Here is a 25,170-nt window from a genome sequence, read left to right on the forward strand (position 1 = left end):
TTTCTAATAATTCACTATCTTAGAAATGAACAAGCCGTAGGCCTGTGTAGAAACAAAACGGAATTTCCGGTTGTGAAGTTGGGTGACATGTTATGTTATTTAAAACTTTCTCCGAAATTGATTTGAGACTTTCCAAACATTTGAGACTTTAATTTAACTTTAAATTCTCGGATTTGTCAATCAACACGGAATATTAATCAAGAACTGGTTAGACCTGTGTCAGTACACTGCCACTGTTTGTTGCGTAAAGTCCTGGCCTGTAAAATCAGTCATACTCTATTACAAGGAAAATGCAATTAGAGTGCTTTTTTAATTTATCAAGGGCCTGGTTTCAACACAGGAACGCTTTTCCTCGGGTGACGTCATACTTATTTTAAAACAAGTCCAACAAATGAGCTGGACAGTTGGCGTGGAGAGTGATTTGTATAGAACTCTTGATCAACGCAGAGGTGCCTGGGGTCACGGTGGTGAGGCAAGATGTGGCGTCCGAAGATACAAAAACTCCGTCTCGACCTTTGTTTCTTGTAATACTTTGCATGCATGCATTCTCTTTATCTGAAGTCTTTACCAGAACCATATCTGGGAAACTGTTTTCTCCCATAAACCCATATTATATTGCCCCGTTTGACCCCTCCGGCAGAACTTGTGCAGGGAGGGAGATATAACATTTAACATGGGTGAATGAGACTTTGACCTGGATTATTCTAATGCTGTAAGGAAGTAAGTATACATATCCAGTACGTTGTCCTTGTCCGCATTTTCTATTGACCCTCGAGCAGATGATGCCTTTCTAGTAACCCACATGCACGTGGTAATGTGACTGACACTGATACAGCTTACGAGGGTTTGGATTGTGGTAAGTGTTTTTCACTAGTGACAGTAATAGATTACATCTGTTAGTCTGTTAAATAATTGGAGCTGTCTGTGTATTTTAAGTGCTGGTTATGACAATCTGTAAAGAAAGGACATGAAAATCAAACTAGAATCACCGCCGGACGTGTTTCATGACTACATGTACCTACACTATATGTACCACAGGAGGCCCAGTTTTCGTTGAAGAGCTACTCTTATGGTTTAGGAATTTTGAAAAATATCTCTGGAGTGGAAAAAAAGTTTAAGATTCAAAAGGAGTGAGCATCATCAGTTGAATGAGTAAAGACGAATGAGCTTTTCAATGTGACTGGAGTGGAGCATTTCGCCTTCGTTTTCTTACCGAGTGTCTCTAATCCGAATGACGAATGACCACACTATATTTATTTATTGAATGCTCCGTTACTTACTATAGGAAAACGAATGACATTGATATCGTATGGCATAATAGTAGACACACTGTTGGTTTAGGTGTACAATGACATTGATATCATATGGATTGACACTGATATCACCTGTCATTCTGCATTTTCTGCTGTACACAACACTCTACTAACCATGCAATCCTGCACTAGAGATATGGAATGACACTGATATCACCTGTCATTCTGCATTTTCTGCTGTACACAACACTCTGCTAACCATGCAATCCTGCACTAGAGGTATGGAATGGCACTGATATCATATAGATGGACACTGACATTAGCTAGTCATTCCTCACTAGGACACACCCTACTGACCAGTGCTACTCTAGGGATGCGGAATGATACCATTTGAATCAGAGTTACACATTTACAACTACTGTAATATAATTATTAGCTGTTATGCGCCAGTCTATTAATCAGTTAGTTAATGTGATTGTCACCTGACGTGCAAAATTTCACACTCAAGACCCATAAGGTGCGGGCTGAATCCTTGCCTTATACGGGGAAGGGAAATTTCTTGAGTATGACATAATATACTATTAAAATTATGAAATGATAATCATGGACTTGATTTCACCACTTGTGCTTTTATCTGATACAGAGATATTATTCAGATGGTTGAGCATGCATTTATGATTTTTTCCTTGTCTGTTTAGTGTTTACCTCCATGGAATAATGGATGCAGGAACGCTTCCCCCAGAGTTGGCAGGCAATCGAGTAAGCGTGTTCATCATTTGAGTATTATCATTTTAGGCAAACTGTGTTATAGTTCAAAGATTCTGTGAAGTTCTTTCTAAATCTGGTTGGTATTACACATTCCAAATTTATGGACTCTGACATTCTAGACAACTTTGACTTGCAGCTGCGAACTGACATCCAGTTCCCAGTTTTCTGAAGCGCATTATGCTAAGTAAGCTGTTAACTACCATGACATCATATGTTGTAGAGAGTCTTTACACTTACCTATGTGCTAGTTAACATTGAGTAGCCTTCGTGAAACTGGGACCAGGTCACTCAGAGCAGCTTATGGCATATAACAACATACTGTGACACTGGAAGTAGTGCCAGCCTAGCTGTACCACTTTTCATTTTTCCCAAAAAAATGTAAAAAAAATCAGTAAAAAAAAAAAAATTAAAAGCAAAGTCAGACCAATTTAATGGCGTTAACAAAATGACAGGGTTCCCACTCTACCTGGAAATCAGGGAAAACCTGGAAAAAATATTTCAGTTTTTCCAGTCATGGAAAAATCAGGGATTTAAAAAAAAATGAATAAAATCAGGGAAAAATCAGGGAATTTTGTTTGCTGAAGGTGTTGAGGTTGCGTAATGCTGAAGTCCCCATTATACACACACACAGTCCCGTATTGTATGCTTGGTTATGGTGGCTTTTTAGTGTGGAAACTTGATCCTCTCTACATTTATTTCTTTCTTGCTTGATGGCTGTGTTGCATGAACTTTCGGTATATTATAACCTATCAACACCTTTTAACACTAAAAGTCCAAAAGGGAGTAGCGCCCCTTGCCTCCAGAGCTGCAGCTGCTGTCTCCTGCTGCATATATGATGTAGCCTAGGCCTACATCATTGTGTAAGGAGATTGTAAGTTAAAAATACTACATGTCACAAAGCGTTAATGCCAATATGCATGGAGAATGACTTACATGTAGGTTGATTATGTTAATTATAACCCATGCTTCTGTGAAAGCAGGGCCAGGGATATTAATTTACAAGTACATGTAGGTCTGTCCATGCACCCATCATTCTTGCTACATATGTATGTCTGTCCACCCTGATTTCACACTTCTGTTTTCAAACAGTACATGCAATTTCCCAACTTATTTCATTTTGACTAAAATAGGTATCCACATTTATTTCAGGAGTCCTCACAATATGTTTGAAAACAGAAGAGTTACATGTTTTGCATATCTAATGACCCCATTCATTTTGATTGGTTCTGTGTCAAACCAAGATTGCTGAGAAGAGTGGATGCAAATTTTTTATATAGGTTGTAAATTTATTTTCTATTTTCTGATATTCTTTAAAATATGATCAGTTATTAGTGAAATGCCCAGTAGATCATTATAAAACCTGCTGAAACCACCATGCTCGCGTATAATGCCGATTGAGACACGATCCTGACCGTTCCAAAGTATAAACTTCCATTTATGTGTTTTAATCAAAGATGAAATAAAAAGAGGATGAACTTATTTAGAATTTCATTCGTTATCTATTAGCTTGTTTGCTGCTTGCTACATATGTGTTGTTATTCTGTTGTAACTTTTGCTTTTTGCTATGGATCCTGTGGTGTTGTATGCGCTCTCTCCTTGCTTTGGCCTGATCCTGTCCAAACATACTGTAGATATACTGACGAACTAAAACCCTAGTCTGTCAATCTTCATGTCGTGCAAATTCCGTCAGGATTGGTTGCAAAAGGAAGAGTATAAAAACTGGATAAAGGAAGTACCTCAAGATAGTAGCAAGGCCATCTGTGAAGTCTGCAAGAAGACAATTGATTTAAGCAGCATGGGGCAGACAGCACTCACATCTCACATGAAGGGAAAAAACATGTTCAAATTCTTTCCCTGAAATCTGGAGCAACATCCCAGCCGTCTATAAAACTGTTCTGCGCAGGCGACAATCCCTCTGATACAGTACCGTCAACGTCATCTGAACCAAGCGAAGCGAGGGATGATGACTTAGCAACAATGGATATTGAGACTCCTGGAAGGAATCTGATAACCTCTTACATCAGTTCTAGGGCTGTCAAGAAAGCCGAGATCATATGGGCTCTGAAAACAATTATGTCTCGCTTCTCCTACAACAGTAATGCAGACATTGGGGATGTGTTTAAGGCAATGTTTCCTGACAGTAGCATAGCTAAGAACTTCAGATGTGGGCCAACAAAATTGGCATACCTTATTTGCTTTGGTACTGCTCCATACTTTATGGACAAGCTACTAAATAATGTGAGAGCAGCAGTAGGCTATGTTGTCAGCTTTGATGAATCACTTAACTCTGTGATTAGGATGGGACAGATGGATATCATAGTCCGCTATTTCTATAATGGTAAAGTTGTCTCTCAGTACCTAGACAGTCAGTTTTTGGAGCATGCAACAGCAAAAGATCTTCTGTCTGCATTCAAACAAGGCACATCAATCCTAAATCCAAGTAAGCTGTTACAAGTATCCATAGATGGGCCAGACGCGAACTTCATGTTTCTAAATGACTTATTGGATGACAGGAAGAAAGAAGATCCAGGTCTCCCTGGGATTCTTCAGCTTGGCAGTTGTAGTTTACATGTAATCCATGGGGCATTCACTACAGGCATCCAGAAAACTGACTGGAATTTGGAAAAACTTTTGGTACCATTTGGTACCTTTTTTGCCGATTCTCCCTCTAGGCGAGCAGACTTCAAAGACATCACGAAGACCGAGCTATTTGGGCTCCAGTTCTGCAGCACAAGGTGGGTGGAAGATGTTTGTGTAGCTGAAAGAGCTGTAAAGATATGGCCTAACCGGGTGACGTATGTGAAGGAAACTCTCAAGAAGCCCAAGCGGCAAATACCAACGGTTGCATCCTTTGTTAATCTCCAGGAATCTGTGGTCAGTGATCCACTCATCCTGGCAAAGCTAGAAGTTTTCATCTCCACAGGCAACCTTGTTCAGCCATTCCTGAAGAAATACCAGACGGACAAACCAATGGTACCATTTATTACAGAAGATCTGTGTGATATCTTGAGAAGTCTCATGAGCAGGTTCATCAAGCCATCAGTTCTAACAGAGGCCACTACATCCTACAAACTGGCATCTGTTCATGTTGATGACCAGTCAAACCTCCTAAACCCTGACAAAGTAGATCCAGGCTTTGCAGCAAAAAGGCATCTTGATGAAGCATTAAAATCTAATGCTGCTTCTTCCCTAACCAAGAAGGAATTTCTTGTGGTTTGCCAGAAACTGTACCTTGCTATTTCACACAAGATCTTGGAGAGATGCCCACTGAAGTATTCCTTCGTGCGTTCACTCCAGGCTCTTGATCCTAGGCTGATGGTTGCTCACCAGCAGTCTGCTGAAGAGAAGTTCAAAATAGTGCTAACCAAACTTGTGGACAACAGATGGCGACAAGACCGTGAATGTGACGAGATCCTACGTCAGTATAAAGAACTCCTTGGGTTACTCCAGAGACACCACAAGTTGGAATGTGAAAACTTTGCAGTTCACACTGATCGAGTTGACGACTTCTTCAATTCAGTGATTGACCTCCCCCACAAGCCAGAACTAAAGGAACTGTGGGAATTGATGAAACTCCTTCTTACACTGTCTCATCGTCAAGCTGCTGTAGAACGAGGTTTTTCTATTAACAGTGACCTCCTGGCTCCAAATCTGAAGACCCAGACAGTTGTGGCGCAGAGAATGATTTATGACACCCTTGCCCTTGCGGAAACTCAAGTTTCCGACTTTGAGGTTACTCCTGGGTTACTGCAATCTTGCAGTCACGTGCAATTCCAGATACATAGCTCACCTGCAGGCAGAGAAGGACGAGCATGAGAAGCAGCGCAAACTGCAAAAGAGACAAGCAGATGAAAGCAAGATGCATGATGCTGAAAAGAAACTCAAGATGTTGGAGCAAACCCATGAAACACTAATCTGTGATGCTGACAAACAAGCCTTGCAGGCAGAGCAGAAGAACAACTTCTCTCTCCTAGCAAAGTCAAATGCTCTGAGACACAAAGCCAAGGAATTGGAGAGAGACATTCAGCAACAGAAGGACTTTGTTAGCAACCTATCTGCTTCTCTACATCAGGTGTAATGTGAAGATTTGTGCATGTGAAGTGACATTGTGCATGTGGACAACAAATCAATGTGTAAATACACACATGTGCTCCCAACAGCTAAAGTTTGATTCTTTTCTCACGTTTACATGTATGTTAAATTTATCAAAGTTCATATACAATTAAGTATTGAGGTTTCCAGACACTTTCAGTTGTATATTGTGTCAAAATAAAGCAGATATTTTTCACATAATGTTCTTGCTGAAAGCAGATACTTCTCAGATTATGTTCATGCAGGCATTTGGTGAAGAGAGGATGGTTATAAGGGGAGAAGGGAGGCCATTACCTGCCTGTGAGCACACTAAAAATACTGAATAAATAATGAATATAGTAACATAGCTTTCTTTTGTTTCTTTATATTCTCTACAACTTAGAGCTACTTATTATGTTTTTTATAAGAATAATCATCATTTTGAAAGTGAAGTGTTATTTTCAGTATTTACGATATCCCATGCTGGAAGTGGTGACACAGTGGTCCCAATCATCAGAAGATTTATTCAGGGTGATTGGAATCCTAATTCTGGGACCTAATCCTCACTAATTACGTCCCACTCCAATAGGGATTCCGTCAATTTTTAACACTGGAATCTGTGGTCATTTCATGAAGTGTAGTCATAAGTACATTGTAACATAAAAGAAATCCTTATTTACCGATAATTAGAGGGAAGATTGTATCCTGGATTGATCAGGGAAAAGTCAGGGAAATAGCAGGGAATTTTGTTTTTTTGAAATAGTGGGAACCCTGAATGAAGGTCAATGCACACACGTGATCTGTATAGCGTTAAGTACATAAACTGCAATGGATCTACATGAAGAATAAAAAACCCCTAAAACAATTTCCGGGCATCTCTAGCCATCTAGCATTGCAGAGCTTCCTGGGTCTAGGCCTCCCCTGGACCCTTGCCTTTTGTGCTAGGAGAGTCGACCGATGCCATACCATTTTTAAATTGCTTAAGATGTGCCTGACATAAAATGACATGTAGGCACTGCCACAATGCAGGCTGTCTGATGGTTCACTCGAACAATTCCACTGGTTTACTCCATGCACTCTGATTCAAAGTGATATCCACTCATGCTGTAATTTCTTCCAATTTACAGGCGGATATTGAAATGGGCTGGGCGATTAAAGCATACGACCATGCGGAGACGTACTTCAATGTGAGTAGATGACAGGCAGTCTTCTGCCACTCTATCATTGTACTGATAAATACCTGGGTTGGTCTGCAACACTTGAGGATGCACGACCAAAGTAGTGATGAAATTTACATGTATACTCCGTTGTAAGCTCTAGAGGTAACTGTCAATGTTTTATATACAGACCCATTTAAAAAAAAACCCACCAACATGAATCCGTGAAAATATCATGATAGTTCGTTAATAACAACGGAAATATGCATGGTTAAAAGTTAAGGAAGCTCCAAAGATGTCAGGTTTGATAGCCTTGGTGTGAGCTATCACCAAAACATAGCAGAACGCAGTACTGGAAAACATGTTTTTACACCTGAAAAGCATGAAGAATTCAAAGAGGCATTACTTTTGGGTGCAGAAACGGGGTATAAAGGGAAGGCATTCAAAGACTATCCGCACATCACTGTAGTAGTGGAATCGCACTGAGGACGCATTGCCGCGATTCACACCTGAGGAATGGGTACAAGCTGTTGCCTTGATTGAAGTTGGCCTGACTACAAGGGTCATAGCAGCAAGGTTTGGGCATCATGATAGTACCACCACAAGACTGAACAGAGAAAGGTTTGGACATCATGACAGTACACCCACAAGACTGAACAGACAAAGGTTTGGACATCACGACAGTACCACCACAAGACTGAACAGACAAAGGTTTGGACATCACGACAGTACCACCACATGACTGAACAGACAAAGGTTTGCACATCACGACAGTACCACCACAAGACTGAACAGACAAAGGTTTGCACATCACGACAGTACCACCACAAGACTGAACAGACAAAGGTTTGGACATCACGATAGTACCACCTCAAGACTGAACAGACAAAGGTTTGGACATCACGACAGTACCACCACAAGACTGAACAGACAATGGTTACTTTGACGCTGACAGGGTATTCTCTTCTCTAATGAATTTCACCTCAGGAACGCCGACGGATGTATACTTGTCTGGCATTGCTCTAGTGAACGTTATCTTGATTATTGTGTTGTGCAGACTGATGGATGGGGGCAGGGAAGTGTGCTGGTTTGAGGCAATATCACTTTTCATCACAGAACGCTGCTCCATGTAATCACTGGTCGTGTTAATGTAGTTTACTGCAGGGGCGCCATTTTAAGACGCCATGTTGTCCCCTGTTCCTTCAACACCAAAAGCTGCATACTTTCTAGCCTGAGACCTCGGTCGTAGGGTGTCTTATACATGTATATACTGAAATGCAGGGACTGCTGGCAACCCTTAGCCCGAGAGTTATGGGGATCTGATTTCGTTATAATGCTTACAAAGAGCTACTCTCACGTTCAATTCCAGTGCATGTGTGTTAGATTTGTCCTGAATACACAAATGGCAGGGTAATTCTGAAAGCTAAAATATTTACGCACATTCTACCACAATTTCTACTTGCCTTGACATCACCATTCTCTTGTAAATCTTAGGCGTAGTTGAAAATAGATTTGTATTTAACAGGTCGCGGCGAGCAGCCATGTTTTTGAAATCTGGGTCAGCGAGGGGAGGAGCAGCGGTTGATCTTTTCATGAAATTTAGTATGAAACAGTTGCCAAAGACAGTGCCCCTTTTTTACTGCAAACTTAATTTGACATTTCACACAAATTGTGGGGTCTATCATTCTGCTCCATAGCCTTCAAGCAATTGCAAATTCACGCCTCTGCAGTGACATGGCTTTCTGTCTGTAAGAACTGACAGTCAACTTATCAAAACATAAGGGACGTAGTGAAAGGTCAACGATGCATGTGCGGGGAGCAACAACCCTATTTATTAGGTCACAATGTTGACACGCCACGCGAGCGTAAGTCACAACTGTGAAATACCGTGAAAAAGATGACAGCCAAGATCCTTGGCTACATACTTCCCAACAGGACAACATCAGAGCACGTACAGCACATAATGTAGCTGTTATCCCATGACCTGCCTTATCTCACGATCTATCGCCTGTAGGCCTCTTTTGGGACTATCTGGGTCAGCGCATTGCATGTCGAGATCTCGCACTCGTCCTACAATGTGAGTGGCGTGGGATACCACAAGCTGCTATCCAGAGATTGATAGTGTCTATGAGAAGGCATTGTATGGCATTCATTGTAAACAGCAGTGATCCTACCTAGTATTGACATTGCCTTTGGACGTCTTGCGTGTTTCATTTTCTTTACATTTAAATTGGGATTTTTTCCAGTGACACTTGTCATTACTAATGCGTAACTGACTTGTCTGAGTGTGATTGTAATACACAGCCAGCACCAAATAAAGTTTGGTTTAGCGTCAATTCGCCTTTTTACTGCTGATTCATTTTTAATGCGTTTCAGTATATTTAAAACATTGTTATTCCTTCTTCAACAGGAATATTGTTTTATGACTTATTGCAGACAGTAACTTGAAGAGATGAGTAAACCCTTACATGCCTGACGAAATACAATTTTCAGATTCTAAGATCGGTGGATCCCTCCTTGTTAAAGTTGACCAGGATAGATGATGAACTGTATGAGGCATTTCGCAGGCAGTTTCCTGACCTGAAGATTGACGTTCTAGTGGAGGATGAAATAAAGACAGAGGAGCAGAAAGCTGTAAGTGGTACCGTTCGAGAAAAGTTGTTCACTTGTACTTAAATGTATGTATGACAGACTGCATGTTGTTTCAGTGTAACATCGATTTTAAAATATCTTGTTCCATGGTTGTCATGTGAATGAAATATTTTGAAGCACCAAATAACATTGCCTGTCAACAGGACATAGTATCGGTAACATCAAGATGAAGAATTAACTAGCCGCAGCTAGTTTCAGTGGCTGTGATCAAGATATAACATATACAGTACTGTAAATGTAGATGCCATGTGGACATATTTTGTGACAGGGTGTACTCTGGTGTGTGACAGGTTTCATTTAGCTTTGTAGCTTTACTCAATTTTTGAACTCTTTGAATCGCTTTCAGAAATGGCGAAACTTCTGCAACGAGTTCAAGGAAAAGGTGGAAGAATTCAACTTCGGAACTCTAATTCGACTGGATGCGAATTTAGACTACTCTGAGAAAAATACTATTTTAGGTAAGAATGTGTAATGAAAACATACTCACCATTACTTCAATGGGTATCATCAGGTGGGGAACAGCTACATGTGAGAATGAATTATAAGGCATAACTGAAGGCATACCGAAGACTGATGAAGCTAAAGACAAATGAACTCCCACTTTGTTTTATACTGACCAAGCACTATTAGCGGAGATTGTATAAATATATTTAAAGCTTAATTTTTCCTCCCTGCTGGCTCGCCAGACCTTCTTATCTTAACTCCTCCCAGCTAGGCAAAGATTTAACTTCATTAATAATAGTACTACCTGTAATATATGGTCCAATGTTGGTCTTATCTTAACTCCTCCCAGCTAGGCAAAGATTTAACTTCATTAATAATAGTACTACCTGTAATATATGGTCCAATGTGGGAATTTGTTTACGGTGGTAAATTATTGACCATGAGATCCTCGATAATTAGTTCCACAAGAAAATTAATTACTTCACATTATGCGTTTTTTTTTTTTTTAAAGTTTAAAGTTATTTTGCTGAGAAGATGTATTACCACAGATGGTTGAAGCAAATCCAGAGCACCTTTTCCCAATTCATTTCTAACATTTTTACTCGCCAGTAGGTTGAGTTTATTGTTGAAATGTTACTTTTTATTATGCCCTTCATTTGCATATAAGGTAATGGTTTTGTTTCTGTTTTTTTTATTTTCAGTACCAAGGGCGGAGTTTTTAGCCATTGAAATAGCAAGGAACAGAGAAGGTGTGAATTCTTCAATTCGTGTAAACTTTGGGAAAACAAAACAAAATGGCAGTGAAGATAAAAACTCATAGCAGTAAACATGGGCTTGTGTGTTGCATGAGCTCCATTGCCTACAGTCCTTCACAGAATATGTGGCACAGGAGCTCCATTGCCTACAGTTCTTCACAGAATATGTGGCACAGGAGCTCCATTGCCTACAGTCCTTCACAGAATGTGTGGCACATGAGCTCCATTGCCTACAGTCCTTCACAGGATATTGGCACATGAGCTCCATTGCCTACAGTCCTTCACAGAATATGTGGCACATGAGCTCCATTGCCTACAGTCCTTTACAAAATGTGTGGCACATGCCCTCCATTGCCTACAGTCCTTCACGGAATGTGTGGCACATGTCCTCCATTGCCTACAGTCCTTCATGGAATGTGTGGCACATGCCCTCCGGTGAACATTTAGTCTCAGTCACTTTGAGAATGTGTGGTGTGATCTTGGCACAGGGCTAAGAGATTCACCACAAACAATCTCATTCAAATCACACTAAATATTTGAATTATTTAGTGCTGAGAATTTAGAGAGAATGATACAGGGCTGGTGTGAGTACGCTGTGACATTGAAGGGTGTGGTGTTTGGAATTAGGATCATGATGTCTTAATTTATTTATTTATATGATTGGCGTTTTACGCCGTACTCAAGAATGTTTCACTTATACGACGGCGGCCAGCATTATGGTGGGAGGAAACCAGGCAGAGCTCGCGGGGAAACGCACGACCTTCCGCAGGTTGCTGTAGACCTTCCCATTTACGTCCGGGGAGGAACTCACAGCGACCGCATTGTCGAGAGGCTCCTGGGTCATTACGCTGCGCTAGCGCGCTAACCAACTGAGCCAAGGAGGCCCCCTCATGATGTATTAAGGCAGCATGACTAGGATGTCAGACTGCACAGTGTATCTATTAAGAAGAAGCATAGAGTATGATGTCCTTCACAGAATGATGTGAAAACAGTGTCACGATGATGTAGCCTGCAACTCTGTAGTAATATGGGCCATGTGTGGCAGATTCTTCTCTTGTTGATGCATATATCCTCTGATATGTTTTCATGGAATTTTATGTGTGCTTGGGAATTTTAACATGAATAATTTATAACTAACTATTAAAACGTCTCTAGAAATCATTTGGCATTGCTTTTTTGTGCAGGACACAAAATAAGATTTTGCTGTTACACGTACCTGTATTTACTGAGTTGGTGTACCTCCAAGCTTTCATAGAGTTGTCACATCTTCCATTAATAGTATAGCAGATCTGGATGAGAGGAGTTGGGTTGTGTGTTGTGTTATACAGCCAGCCTGTGGCCAATGGATCATTCGTCTTAGTGAATTCGGTTTTGTGTTATTTCTGTGGCACATCAAACTGCCGTGTTCCACTCATCAGATCTCTCAAAACTGAGAAATGCACTGTGTTTACGCAAGCTACCTTATCTTTCATGCCCATCGGATCTAATAATGGTTATTGTCCTGGCATAAGACTCTCGCTCACCATCACTGCCACTTTTCAAAGTACAAACTGTCCAACATCTGTCATTCAGGTATCTGAAGGTTTTGTGTGGGTGCAATTTTTTTTGCCATCTTGGCCATTCATGTTAATTGTGTACTGTATCAAACACATGTATCTGCATCAACTGCATAAAGAAATGAATAAATATGAAGTAACATTCGAGTGTATTATTGTGGTATTATATGTGAACAATCAAGGTTGTCCTGCCCTGTATCATACATCTATGTATACTTATTCACTAACCAGTCAACCGTGATATTGTCAGAAGAGGCTGACAGACAGATCAGCTCTTGCGGCAGCCAGTTACAGGTTTGAGCAGAGGGTAGGGCATATATTTTGGGTGTACGCCATACTTGGAACATGCATGAAATGGGGAAGAGCTTGAATGAGAGCTCTAGACTGGTCCTGAGCTGAAAATTCATTGACGGCATTTCCTAAAAAAATTTAGCCATTAACAAAAAATCTGCAATGGTAGTGGGGCTGTCTAGAAAAATGAAATGTGCCCCAAAAACGTCCATTTCTCTTAAAACAATAATCTTAACTTTAGAGTTGTTTACATGCATCCTTTATGAACATTCCCATATAGGACAACAACTGGGTTTATGGGTAGGGAATGAGGGGCAAAGCCCACACTGCGCCTGCTATGTCCATCAAAAGCACCTGATGTAAGGCTGCATTTAAACTAGCTGGAGCTGGATTTGAACATGTGAAGTCATCAGTACTGAGCCAAAATGGATCCCAGTGCCAACAAGTGGTGTGGCTTGCTATGGTGTAGACATGCATCTTAAATACCAGGATGTGCAATATAGCTAATTGCTGCTTCTAAAATCAACAATTTAAGGCTATTTGCAAGTATGAATTCATTTATTTATTTTCCAAGAACACAGACATTTCTCATTTTCAATCAATAGACCATCAGCACCAAAACAAATACAACACTGAAGCAGTAATTTTGAGAACAATTTTGAACAGGATTCTTTATCTTCTAGCTGAAGATGTACAACACGATAAGAGGCTTCAGATATTAAGCATAACAGGAACTGAGAATTGAATTCTGTGAACTGAACTAAACAAGAAGTCACTAAAGCTACAGGTAATAAAAAACCATCTGATAAGTAAGACAATTCAGCTCCTCAACCTTTCCTTTGTCTACAAGAAAATGATACCATCCTACTGCCATAGACCTGTGGTTCATTTCAAAAATGGTGATTTTTTAATTCAGAATATTAAAACATCAGGCAGGATATCGGAATTGTCTTATCACTACTTGATGATCACAATTTTAGCTCCTAGGTCAAATTTTAAGTTGCAGAACACATTATACACATTTAATCTGTATCACAAAAATGAAAAGAAATTTGGCTCATATGCAGAAGATATTCAAAAAGCATCTCCATGCCATAATATTGTATGCCAAAACATGATTGTTGTATGTATTCATTTGAATATATGAAAGTGAAAAAAAAAATATGGTTAGATATACCAACATGTAAAATCATAAATGTACATCAAATACACAGGCTATCCATAAAACTGGATATTAACAATCCTAGTAAAGAAATGATACTTGTAACAAACACAGTGCCATTCATATGTACAACTTTCATAAGACTTGGCCTGGAGGCTTCTATTATAAAGTGACTAATATTACAGTATTATTCAGGACAGAAATAAAAATAATCTTGAGCTTTTGACAAAATCTTGCATGTTTACACAACTCAAAACCAATATGTTCAAAGACATTCTGGGATATACACGCACATGTAGTATTCCAGGTTGAAATCTACCTGAATCGTATGCTTGGGAGTTGTTAGGAATCACATTAAGGGGAGACAACTGTTTGCACCTCAGAATACAAAAAAATAGCAGTTTGACAGACCAATGGGGGAGGTACAGTTAACAGAATATACGTAGGCCACTTGAATACAAAGATGTTGTTAAAAGGTGTCAACAGATTGATTCCAGCAAATGGACAAAATTAATAAGAAGAAAATGCAAGATGCGTAGTAGCCCTATGGTACAGCCTTCAGTTACACAGAATAACATGCAAATACTGGAGGAGGAACTTGTTTGTAATTTGTCACTTTTACATCAACATCACTGCCAAGAACATACTTGTTCTCTCTATAAATACATTGTAAGAGTATTAACCAATTTCACACTGCAGCGGCTCCTATTCAGAAGATGCTCAAATAACCTTTTTACAGCAACAAAATCAGTACGGTAATATAACAGGTAGTAAACATAAACAATATACATTCACATAAATAAACAGTGCATCCAAAGTAAGTTGTCCCCTAAACTGTGTTTGAGATTTACCCAGACATTTGCCCAATGGTTGGGACGTTTTGCACACAGTACATCAGTAATCAAGTCAACACACTGTTGCAAGGATTACCCTGTAGATACAGATGTGATCCAAGGAACATGCATTATCAGTTGGATTTTGAAAATTTAAGAAAAATAATTCCAGACGGCAATGGATTTCTTCTTCTGGACGACAATACTCGCCCACATCCAGAGTAATACATGACTTCTTTGAAGATGATGGCATTGAGCACATGGAACAGCCGGCCAATTCCCCGGATCTCTAACCCACTGAACATTTGTGGGACCAGTTGAAACAAGTGGTGCATCGCCATGTCACGTGGGTGTCCGATGTTGACGATGTTAGACATCTGCTTCAGGAGGAGTGGTTAGTCACGCCTCAAAACTGGATCACACACCTCATTAACACAATGCAAGCTCGCTGTCTCAGTGTGATACGAAAGTGCGGTAGTTATACCAGATTTTTACATTTTCTGATTGTACAGGTAGTCAAAATCATCTTTCAATCTGTTTGTAAAATTTTAAAAATCTAGCTGATAATGCGTTCACACATGCTCACTGGAACACATCTGTATCTACAGGGTTATCTTTGCTACAGTGTGACGACTTGATTACTGAGATACTGTGTGCAAAATTTCACAACGATTGGGCAAATAGCTTGGTATTAAAATCTCAAGTATTGTTTTGTGGGGAACTTACTTTTGATGCACTGTTTATTTACAAAAAATCTCATTCACCAGAATCTTGTACAAATTTAGTACATGTATTTACACCATGAAACAAAAATATTTCTCTGAAAAGCACACGTGGCAGATCTACTGACCCATGTCAAATGATTGTTGGGTTAGAATTATCCACTGATTGCAATGAAAATGCCGACAACAGAAAACAAGACACCTTGCTGGCATGTAAAACAGCACTGGCACTTTGAAAGCCCTGAAATTCTCTTGAAACAAGTGAAAAAAAAAAAAAGCATCATGAAGCAAGACAATAATTTCTTCAGTTACTCAGAGCAATAAATACCCCCAGTAAGTGTCATAACATCATAATGAGGTGGATACTAGTATATAAATACCTAGAGATGAGAGATAAAGCGTAGCAGTTCAGTAATTGTCAGAAATTGATAACCCCGAATAGTGTGGGCACCATCTTGAGGCCATCTATTTGAGCAGTCAGGGAAGCACCATATGCTTTGGCATTACCTACATCCTGATCCAGTTTGGTTTCTAAATCCTGAAAAAGAAATATGTACACAAAATATCAGTTTCCTTAAACCCATTTTTATACATAGCATAAGAAAATAAGAACTAAAGGTAGGCAAAATTGCAACATCCCATTACATTTGTGTAGGTAAAAGTACCAACACATATGTACACATAATTTTAACACAATAAAGTATCAAAATTATCTGACAGGCTATATCGAAAGACATTTCTGTTTATAAAATGTACATGTACAAAACTATCTTGAAGCAATATCTCATAGTACATGTGAAGGAAGCTGGTAATTCAATTTATTTTGATATCAGAAAACATGAAAGTAATTTGACCATCTTGATGATTTACAAGAAAAAAACACTTAGCCAACTCTCACCCTCAATTCTTGAATCTGTTTGCACATTGCAAGATTATCTCCCTGAGACATTTTCAAACTTCTCTTCAGTTGATGAATTTCTTGGTCACGCTCTGTTGAATAGATGTTTGTGAGAAGTGGACCTTCAATATCTAGTTTGCATATTATTAAAGTACATCCAACCTTGCAGTGAAAACAAAATATGAAAGTGAGTGAGGACAAGCTACTGCAAAGCAACTGCCAGTTGGTGAAGTTCACCAGCTTTGTCCACTTTCCTCCAAACACACACCTGACTGATGACACACAAGTGAAATATTCTTAAGTATGGCGTCAAACAGTAATCAAATAAATAAATAAATGTCTTTCAAAACACAAAGTTTGTATGCATTTTGTGAGCAAGGTGTTAGAATACTGCTGTTCTGGTTTTACATCAGGTTGGCAAGGAATGAAATTTATATTCCGATGGATAAACTGATTTGACACTAGTTGATAAGTACACATGTAAGTACACATACTAGTTGATAAGTACACATACTAGTTGGTAAGTACACATACTAGTTGGTAAGTACACATACTAGAATCCAGCTTACTGGATTATAAACACTCCACACAGACAAATTACAATGAAACTTCTTCCATTAGATGAACCACATTAGTAAAACTATTAACTTAAACTGGGCCTAAGTTTATATACTTTGAAAATCTTGATTGGCCTTAAAATCACTAGAAAATTTCCATCCCTCTCATACTCTTGGTATATTTACTTTTTGAGGTTGTTAGATTGAACCACCAGTATTTATTTATTTGATTGGTGTTTTATGCCGTGCTCAAGAATATTTCACTTATACAATGGCGGCCAGCATTATGGTGGGAGAAAACCCGGCAGAACCCAAGGGAAATCCACAACCATCTGCAGGTTGCTGGCCTGAGAGGAAGCCTGCATGAGCTGGACCTGAACTCACAGCAACAGCATTGGTGAGAGGCTCTTGGGTCATCACGCCATGCTGGCAGGCTAACCCCCTCAGTGACAGAGAACCCAAACCACCAGTAACTTTCACCTATAAATTCACACAGTAGAAGATGTTGCAAATACCTCTGTTTTTCTGATGAAACTCATGTATAAAACTCTCTATATCGACTGGGCCAGAAAGCTTCAAGGTTTCCCCATCACTGCTGTCTGAGAGAGACCCCAAACTGTCCTGATGAAGGTCATCTGTCACCAGAGCTGCCTCCTGCAAATTGTGTTGCTGCTGCTGGGCCTGCTGTTGTTGTTGCTGCTCAGACTGTTGCTGAAGCTCTTTCTCCAATTCACCTGAATGAGTCAACATAGGTGAAATTTTAGTTACATGTATTTATCAGTGATTGATTTATATGATAACTCTCAAGAATTTTTCACTTTCAGCAGACATGACTGCAATCAGTTTTATGGATCAAACCAGAGTAAACACACGGCCTACTGACAAACCTTTCCTACATAAGACACACAGATTTCCATCGACCTGCAACATTTATTTATTTGATTGGTGTTTTACGACGTACTAAAGAATATTTCACTTGTACGAAGGCGGCCAGCATTACGGTGGGAGGAAACAGGGCAGTGCCCAGGGAAACCCACAACCATCCGCAGGTTGCTGCAAGACCTTCCCACTTACGGCCGGAGAGGAAGCCAGCTCCACCTGCATTATGGGCAGTAGGTAATAAATTGTGAAGCAATAAAATGTAAGATAAATTTTCCTCTAAGGATGTACTTCAATATTATGTACCTGTGAAACTGTTTCTGTTCCAACACAACATTATACGTGAACTTAACAAGAATATGCTACACACCTGCTGTAAATGTGAATACCAATCAAACAGATTTGGCTGCTGAGCTGTGTGTGAAAGCTGACTCACCTGTGATGGCCTGCAAATGCTGCCTCCCAAACATGTGTTCTTTCTTGTTATGTAAGGAGCTGAAGTACTGGTCACACACCCTACAGTATAGCTCAGACATGTAGTCCTCCTGTCAACCATCAAAACATAGTACCTATTTGACCTGTTTGTGAAGGTGCTTCGACATGCTCAATAATTTCAGTAAAGATGGACAGTTGTTATGTATACAGGATTTGTATTTATTCAACTCATGAATTTTGCACCAGATACCTAAAAAACCTGATGATCATGTCTCACACAACATGGTTTTCTAAAACAAAACTTTCCCAGCTGTTTCCTTTTAACTGTACACCCTAAAAAGACGGAAGAATTGGTAAATATTTACAACAATTGCAAAGGAGAATTACCACAACATGATACTTACCTCAAGATCAATCAAAGTGGCATAAGCATCAGATTCCAGTCCATTGGGATCTACTAACAAAGAGCACCAGAATCCATACGCAAATAAGTATATTAAAACAGCACTTTTTTAATTGTTCCTTAGATAATATGCGCGTATTATATATACTTCATTGATTATGGTTTAAATCAAAGAAAACACTTCACTTACACGATGGTGGTTAGTTTTAAGGGTGAGGAAACCTGAATTAGCAAGTACGTGAATACCTGTAATGGATGAAATACTGGTGGAAGAGGAAGTGGACTCCAACGAACTTTACGTGAGCCCACCTAAATGGTCTTTGAAGTAAAGCCAACTGTTTATTGCCACCAGAGAAAGTCCTCTGAGGCATGTAGATTCACAGTCCAAGTGCTGTAGCAATTGAGATAACCACATGGATGTATATAAATTCATGAATATTAGCTGTTGTAGAAACTCCATCCAAAAAGTATGAAATACACATGATCCTATCATAATTAATACATCCTAGGCATTTTCACACCAAATTTAATTTCTAAAAGTTTCTTAAATCTTCTGCTTGAATATTCATATGCCTTGGAAATGCCTTGATTAAATTAATCCTGCATGAAAACATGAATACCTACATGTTAATGGATAACTAGTTGAGAAAACTGACATTGGACAGGTTAATTGTATTAGAACAGTAAGTATGGACAGGTTAATTGCTTGAGACAACTGACACTGGAGCGGTTAATTGAGAAGAATAAGTATAAACAGGTTAGCTGACTGAGAAAACTGACACTGAATAGGTTAATTGGTTGAGAACAGTAAGTGTGGACAGTTTAACTGGTGGAGAAAATTAACAATGGATAGGTTAATTGCTTGAGAACAGTAAGAATGGATAGTATTATTGGTGGAAAAAACTGACACTGGATAGGTCAATTGGTTGAGAACAGTAAGTATGGACAGATTAACTGGTTGAAAACAGTAAGTATGGACAAGTTTACTGGTTGAGAAAAGTCACACTGGACAGTTTAATTGGTTGAGAACATTAAGTATGGTCAGGTTAATTGGTTGAGAAAACTGAAACTGGACAGGTTAATTAGTTGAGATAACTGAAACTGGACAGGTTACTTGGTTGAGAACAACAAGTATAGACAGGTTAGTTGGTTAAGAACAATAAGTATGGTTGAGAAAACTGATACTGGACACATTATTTGGCTGATGAAACTGACAATGGACAGGTTAATTGGTTGAGAAAATTGACAGGTTAATTGATTGAAAACAATAAGTATGGTTGACAAAACTGAACCCGGACAGGTTAATTGGCTGAGAACAGTAAGTATTGACAAGTTAATTGGTTGAGGAAACTTGGAGTGCCAGGGAATTCCTTTGCTACATACAAACGAAGTACCCGGCAATCCTCCTGACTTAAACCCATGCAAACAACATTCTACCCGAATTAGCCAGCAGGACCTCCTGATGGAGTCATACTGTCTGTTTAACTTGACAACATGTTACCTACCACACATCCCTTTTAACTTCCTCTTCTTAAGAAAACTCTGATATGTGACGGACTGCTGGAATGCATTGAGCTCATCTATGTACCTCTTCTTATCAGCCTCTGCCTCAGTTAGGTATTTCTACAGGTCATCAATATACGAACACACAATATGAAACATCTTCGATTTGGTAAGCAGCAAATGATTCTCAACAAACAATTCAAATTTGCAGAAACTAACTCACTTTTGCACAAAACTTGTCAAAGGCAGCCTAATAATGGTCACACATCCTGTTTTCCTGGGGACCTTCATAGCCTGGCAGTTAGTGTGCTAGAGCAGAACAATGACCAGCAACCTGCAGATGGTCCTGAGTTTCCCATGGACTCATGTTTTGCCCTGGTCCAGTTTCCCACAAAATGCTCGCTGCCATCATATAAGTGAAATATTCTGAATTACAACGTGAAAGCTCAATCAAATAAATGAATTTGCTCAAAAACACCTAATACTTGCATGTAAGATTTTAATTTCTAGTAGACAGCTATTAAGGCCAAAATCCATGGGCACAACTCCACAAATCGAGCAATGAGAAGAACTAACTTGTTTTTTGTCCTGTGGCATTGTTGACCATTCATTGCCTAATACTTTGGTGACTTCAGAAAACTGCAGATCTGGATTGGTTTTCTTTATCTCCTGTCTTCTCTCTATAGCATACAGCACATATCTGAAAGAAAGAAATACAGGAAATAAAAAAGCCCTCAATCATATAAATATGCACAAACATAAATAAAACACACGGAGAACATTATGCACGCTAGAACTGCAAAGCAGTTGTGGCAGGGGTCCACGGCGTTTGTTGTCCTGGATATCATTGTATACTGTTGAATGGGGGACAACTTAACTGTATCTAAACGGAAAACGGCTTGGGGAAGTTCTTGACAGTTCAGCAGAAATGACCAAGTGAACATACTACCTTATAGGCCAGATGCCGTCCAACTCCATGTTAATGTGATAGGATTAACATCTATTTTTGAAAAAAAAAAAACATGTTGTCATTTAAACACCTCTAGCGCAAAAACTATTGATCGTAGCTCAAATCAGTTGGCATATGCCAGAAAGAGCATGTCTTGGGCTACAATTTGGTGCAAGTTTCACATTTCTAGTTCTTATAGTTCTCGAGTTACAGGTCATTGAAATTACGTAACTAAATTTAGTTTTTTTATGATATCTCGAAAAGTTACAAAGGTATGCAAAAACTAAAAGCAGATTCAGAATCAGTGGCTCAAGATACTCTATAATACATATTAAAAAACTGAAATTTCGAAACTTTTTTTGACATCAAAACTTCGACCAATGGCGAGCTTCCAAAGTTTTGATCGGAAGTAAATGATTTTCTCAAACTTATTATAGCTCCTAACGGCCTATCTGCATATCAAATTTCAAAACGATCAATTCAATGGTTCTACAGAAGAAGATTTTTAAAAGATTTCATATAAAATCAAATATGGCCACCAAACCATGTGACCTAGAGAAACCTCCATTGCTGTTCGCACAACTTCAGACATCAGGGATTATTACTGCAAAATTTCAAGTCAATCGGTCAAAACTCTAGCCTCTATCTTTCCGACAAAATCAGTGGAATAATAATAATAATAGGCCTAACAAAAACAACAGGCGTCCTGCAGGGCTATCGGCGTGGACCCCTAATTAAACAGCTGCTCACATGTACATGTATACTTAAATCAATCAAAAACTGATTTAGCTTTATATTCTTTTAACACTTAACAAGGGATCTGCAGCTACAGAAGCACTCGTATAAATGGTCGAGCTAAATTTACTGGTGTTTTATGCTCTTCGCATAATGTCATTTCATGTACTGTAAATCTTCAACCATTTCAACCTCTAAAATTTTTGGTGGAATTCATACAAACAAATATTGCGAAAATCACACTAAAATGACTTCCATGAGTCACTAAAGATGCAAACTTCATAAAACTATGCAAATTATTTCTCTAACACCTATACCTAGTTCTCTCAGAATGTTTGAAAATATAGGTTGCAGAGTTGGTTGAAAAGGTTGAAGAATTAGGGTACACTATATATACAATGGCAACAGAACTCCACAATCAGACACTCAGACATTGAAAACTGCCCCCTTGCAGCATGTTAGTTAGTGCCGAGACATTTATAGTGCCGCTTCACTAGAAAGACATGTTGACGACACCAGACTTAACAACTCATTCCAACACAACATATTGACACTGGAAATCACTAAAAACATGAACTATCCAAATATGAGAGGTATCAGGTGACATAGATGCAAAAAGGCAGCGTATCTGTTTTTTGTAGGCCGACTGACAGAGAAAGCTGCAGTCACTGTGCGTCTCTAACCCAATCTAAAACGAGGCTATATAATAGTATGGCGGGGTATTTGGAGAACATCACACATGTTACAGTTTCTTACCCAGTTACAGGAGCCCGGGGTGCATTCAACTCTGAAGTGTTCTTCCTCTTTTTACCTTTGGGCCAACCTCCCTTGCGTTTCTGATAAAACAGTCAAACAAGACATACTGAAGAATTTCAGAGAAGCATATGCCTCCATTACCAACTCTCCATGATAACTATATTTCACTGTACAATCATGGTTTAGTTTCAGCTGTTGCTAGTTTTACATATGCTGTTTCACAGTGACAAAACAGGTGATACCCATATATGGTGCAACAATGTTGTTTTATGGGCCAGAGGGGTATATCACTGTATTCCCTTAAATATGGGCCAATATAACAATGCATAACATAGAGCATTCAATGACTTAAGATACCACAAAGTGGAAAAAAAATTTTCTAACAGTTGACCTTTACCTGATAATCCATAAGGTAAAGGGTAGACAAATCACATATGCAGTAAGGTTCCAACATAGAAACTGTACATCTGACAGAGAAGTATGTAATTCTGTCAAACTGTTCTCTCAAATTTTCGGTTTACCTTAGGCTCTTCCTCCAATGAGACATTGCTCATACAGGTTGTGGGAGTGGCTGAGGTGGAAAACCAGGGAGCTGCGGGCTGCAAGTCTGAGCTCTGTGGTGCCATCCAGTGGCTGGTGTCCCACAGCCAGGCCATTACCAGCCACTTGACCCCCAAACACGTCAGCAGCATGCTGAGCCTCCACTAACTGGTCAGCTGTACAGTTTACAAGGAGGGAGGCTGCAAACAGAAGCCATTTCCTTATCACATGAAATCAAAAAGATAGTGTGAATATATTTGCTTTCCTGAAGTTATGTAACATGAGAAATAAATAACGAACTAGCAAGATAAAAATGAACAGCAGCTATTATTGTGGACTTAACCTAGGACTGCAAAAACAGCAATGAAACGTTTTTATCAAGAGTTGACAATGGAGCAGGATGCAGATTCTTTAAGGCATCATATAACTTAACTTTAACTGATTTTTTTATTTGATTAGCGTTTAATGCCATACTCAATAATCATATTTTAAAATTTGTCAGTCTTGGATAAAGGACATAACATAATACCGGTTTGCTGAAGATCCACAGGGGTGGTAATCCTGCCATAAGTAACGCCTCCAGCCCCATCAGGTACAGACAATAGTAATCTGTAAAGAAAAAAACCATTACAACATTCATGCAATATAAATTTTATCCAGATCATTTATTCCGGTCAAAAACATTGGACTTCTCAGCTGGTTATATTATGGTGATAAAAATATCAACAAACTGGACATTCTAATAGTTAATGTGTTACAAGTATACAACAGTCCTTTCATCTTGTTTTTTTAGCAGGTGTGTGCTAATTGCACCACCTACTAAACATAAGGAGTATGTTTTGTACATCTAAATGTAAACTCCTCAGTCTTAGATCAGAACTTGATAAAGCCTTTTCTCACATCGAGATACAAGACGTGATTTTACAGTATTTGCTCAAATGAATATACATCTCGCAGAGTTAGGTCTGTCGACTAAATGGCGCCATTACCAGCTACAGTAAAACCATGTCTTTTAGGTGTTAGTTTGCAAGAGCCCCCACTGTATCTTGTCTGAGTGATCATGTGAGACCCCTAACATACCAATTCAGCTTATACTGGGCCAATGAAGACTTGAATGAGACACGCACATTGAAATTAAGAGTAAAGTGAATCTATACTCAAAAATTACAAACTGACAGCTTTGGGGGATATCATTTAAGTTCTTACCCACGACTAGTCTCCACCAGTACTGCATTTTCGGGGAGAAAGCCCGGTGCTGCAGTTACCGTCAGCTGATCTGTCAAAGCTTTGTCTTGGGCATCCACAGACAATGGACACAAACCAACTTCTGTGCCATTTAGTACAATTGTGTTATTGGATGTTACAGCCGTATGAATGATATCATTCTCCATTGAGAATATATGAAATCTAAGCGATGCTGGCAGATTGTTAAAGATTTTAAATGTCAAGTTCCGACCACACACTTTGTGTGGTTTACAACAAACTGTACGTCATGAGAAGAAAGACACCAACAAGGTATGCCTGTCCCGCAGTTCAATCTGTCATCAGCTGATACACCAGGCAGTCTGTAGTGAATAAGTTAGTCGGCAATGCCGGGGCACTGCCCAGAATGATCTACTCTTGTTTCCGTCACATTTCTTCTCTGAGTTACTTCGTGTCTCAATTTCTCGATGAGCCGGGTAACAGTCTATGCTATCTTCTTTGGAAAATCATTTCTGGGAAGTAAATCATCCGTTAGTGTTCAGCTCCGTGGGATTTTCCCCCCAGAACTTGCAGAGGTGTCACAAACTTTCTTTATCGCCTTTGAAGAATTGCAGGAAGGACACCGGCTGAAGCAAAATTCCTAACTTG

At 39.3% G+C, this 25,170-nt stretch overlaps 2 protein-coding genes across 3 annotated transcripts; one reads left to right on the forward strand and one right to left on the reverse strand.

The window, feature by feature from the left end:
- The first annotated feature begins 182 nt into the window (after nucleotides 1-182).
- Nucleotides 183-12,791, forward strand: LOC135468640 (protein PBDC1-like). 2 transcript variants are annotated; one of them, XM_064747006.1, is made up of 6 exons: nucleotides 183-467; nucleotides 1,952-2,012; nucleotides 7,220-7,279; nucleotides 9,743-9,883; nucleotides 10,248-10,359; nucleotides 11,047-12,791. In XM_064747006.1, exons 2-6 carry the CDS (start codon nucleotides 1,971-1,973, stop codon nucleotides 11,163-11,165), a joined length of 474 nt encoding a protein of 157 aa, XP_064603076.1. In that variant the 5' UTR covers nucleotides 183-467; nucleotides 1,952-1,970; the 3' UTR covers nucleotides 11,166-12,791. The 2 variants fall into 2 exon arrangements, with proteins under 2 accessions (XP_064603076.1, XP_064603075.1); XM_064747005.1 differs by lacking the exon at nucleotides 183-467 and adding an exon at nucleotides 594-856.
- Nucleotides 12,792-13,508: 717 nt separating this feature from the next.
- LOC135466789 (SWI/SNF-related matrix-associated actin-dependent regulator of chromatin subfamily E member 1-like) lies at nucleotides 13,509-25,121 on the reverse strand. The gene is given in 12 exon segments (XM_064744474.1): nucleotides 13,509-16,202; nucleotides 16,563-16,654; nucleotides 17,635-17,853; nucleotides 18,435-18,543; nucleotides 18,838-18,890; nucleotides 20,342-20,459; nucleotides 20,916-21,039; nucleotides 22,780-22,859; nucleotides 23,301-23,456; nucleotides 23,458-23,519; nucleotides 23,849-23,928; nucleotides 24,526-25,121. Coding segments are annotated over 12 exon segments (1,398 nt in total). The 5' UTR covers nucleotides 24,711-25,121; the 3' UTR covers nucleotides 13,509-16,082.
- Between the last annotated feature and the right edge of the window lie 49 nt (nucleotides 25,122-25,170).

Source organism: Liolophura sinensis, chromosome 6, assembly GCF_032854445.1.
Source record: "Liolophura sinensis isolate JHLJ2023 chromosome 6, CUHK_Ljap_v2, whole genome shotgun sequence".
NCBI lineage: Eukaryota > Metazoa > Mollusca > Polyplacophora > Chitonida > Chitonidae > Liolophura > Liolophura sinensis.

What these genes read in the sequence shown, in the direction of transcription:
- LOC135468640 (XM_064747006.1), top strand. Translation starts at nt 1,971, where the DNA reads ATGGATGCAGGAACGCTTCCCCCAGAGTTGGCAGGCAATCGA. An exon ending in CAGAGTTGGCAGGCAATCGA is followed by an intron (nt 2,013 to 7,219) that starts GTAAGCGTGTTC and finishes TCCAATTTACAG; the next exon opens with GCGGATATTGAAATGGGCTG. An exon ending in TGAGAAAAATACTATTTTAG is followed by an intron (nt 10,360 to 11,046) that starts GTAAGAATGTGT and finishes TTTTATTTTCAG; the next exon opens with TACCAAGGGCGGAGTTTTTA.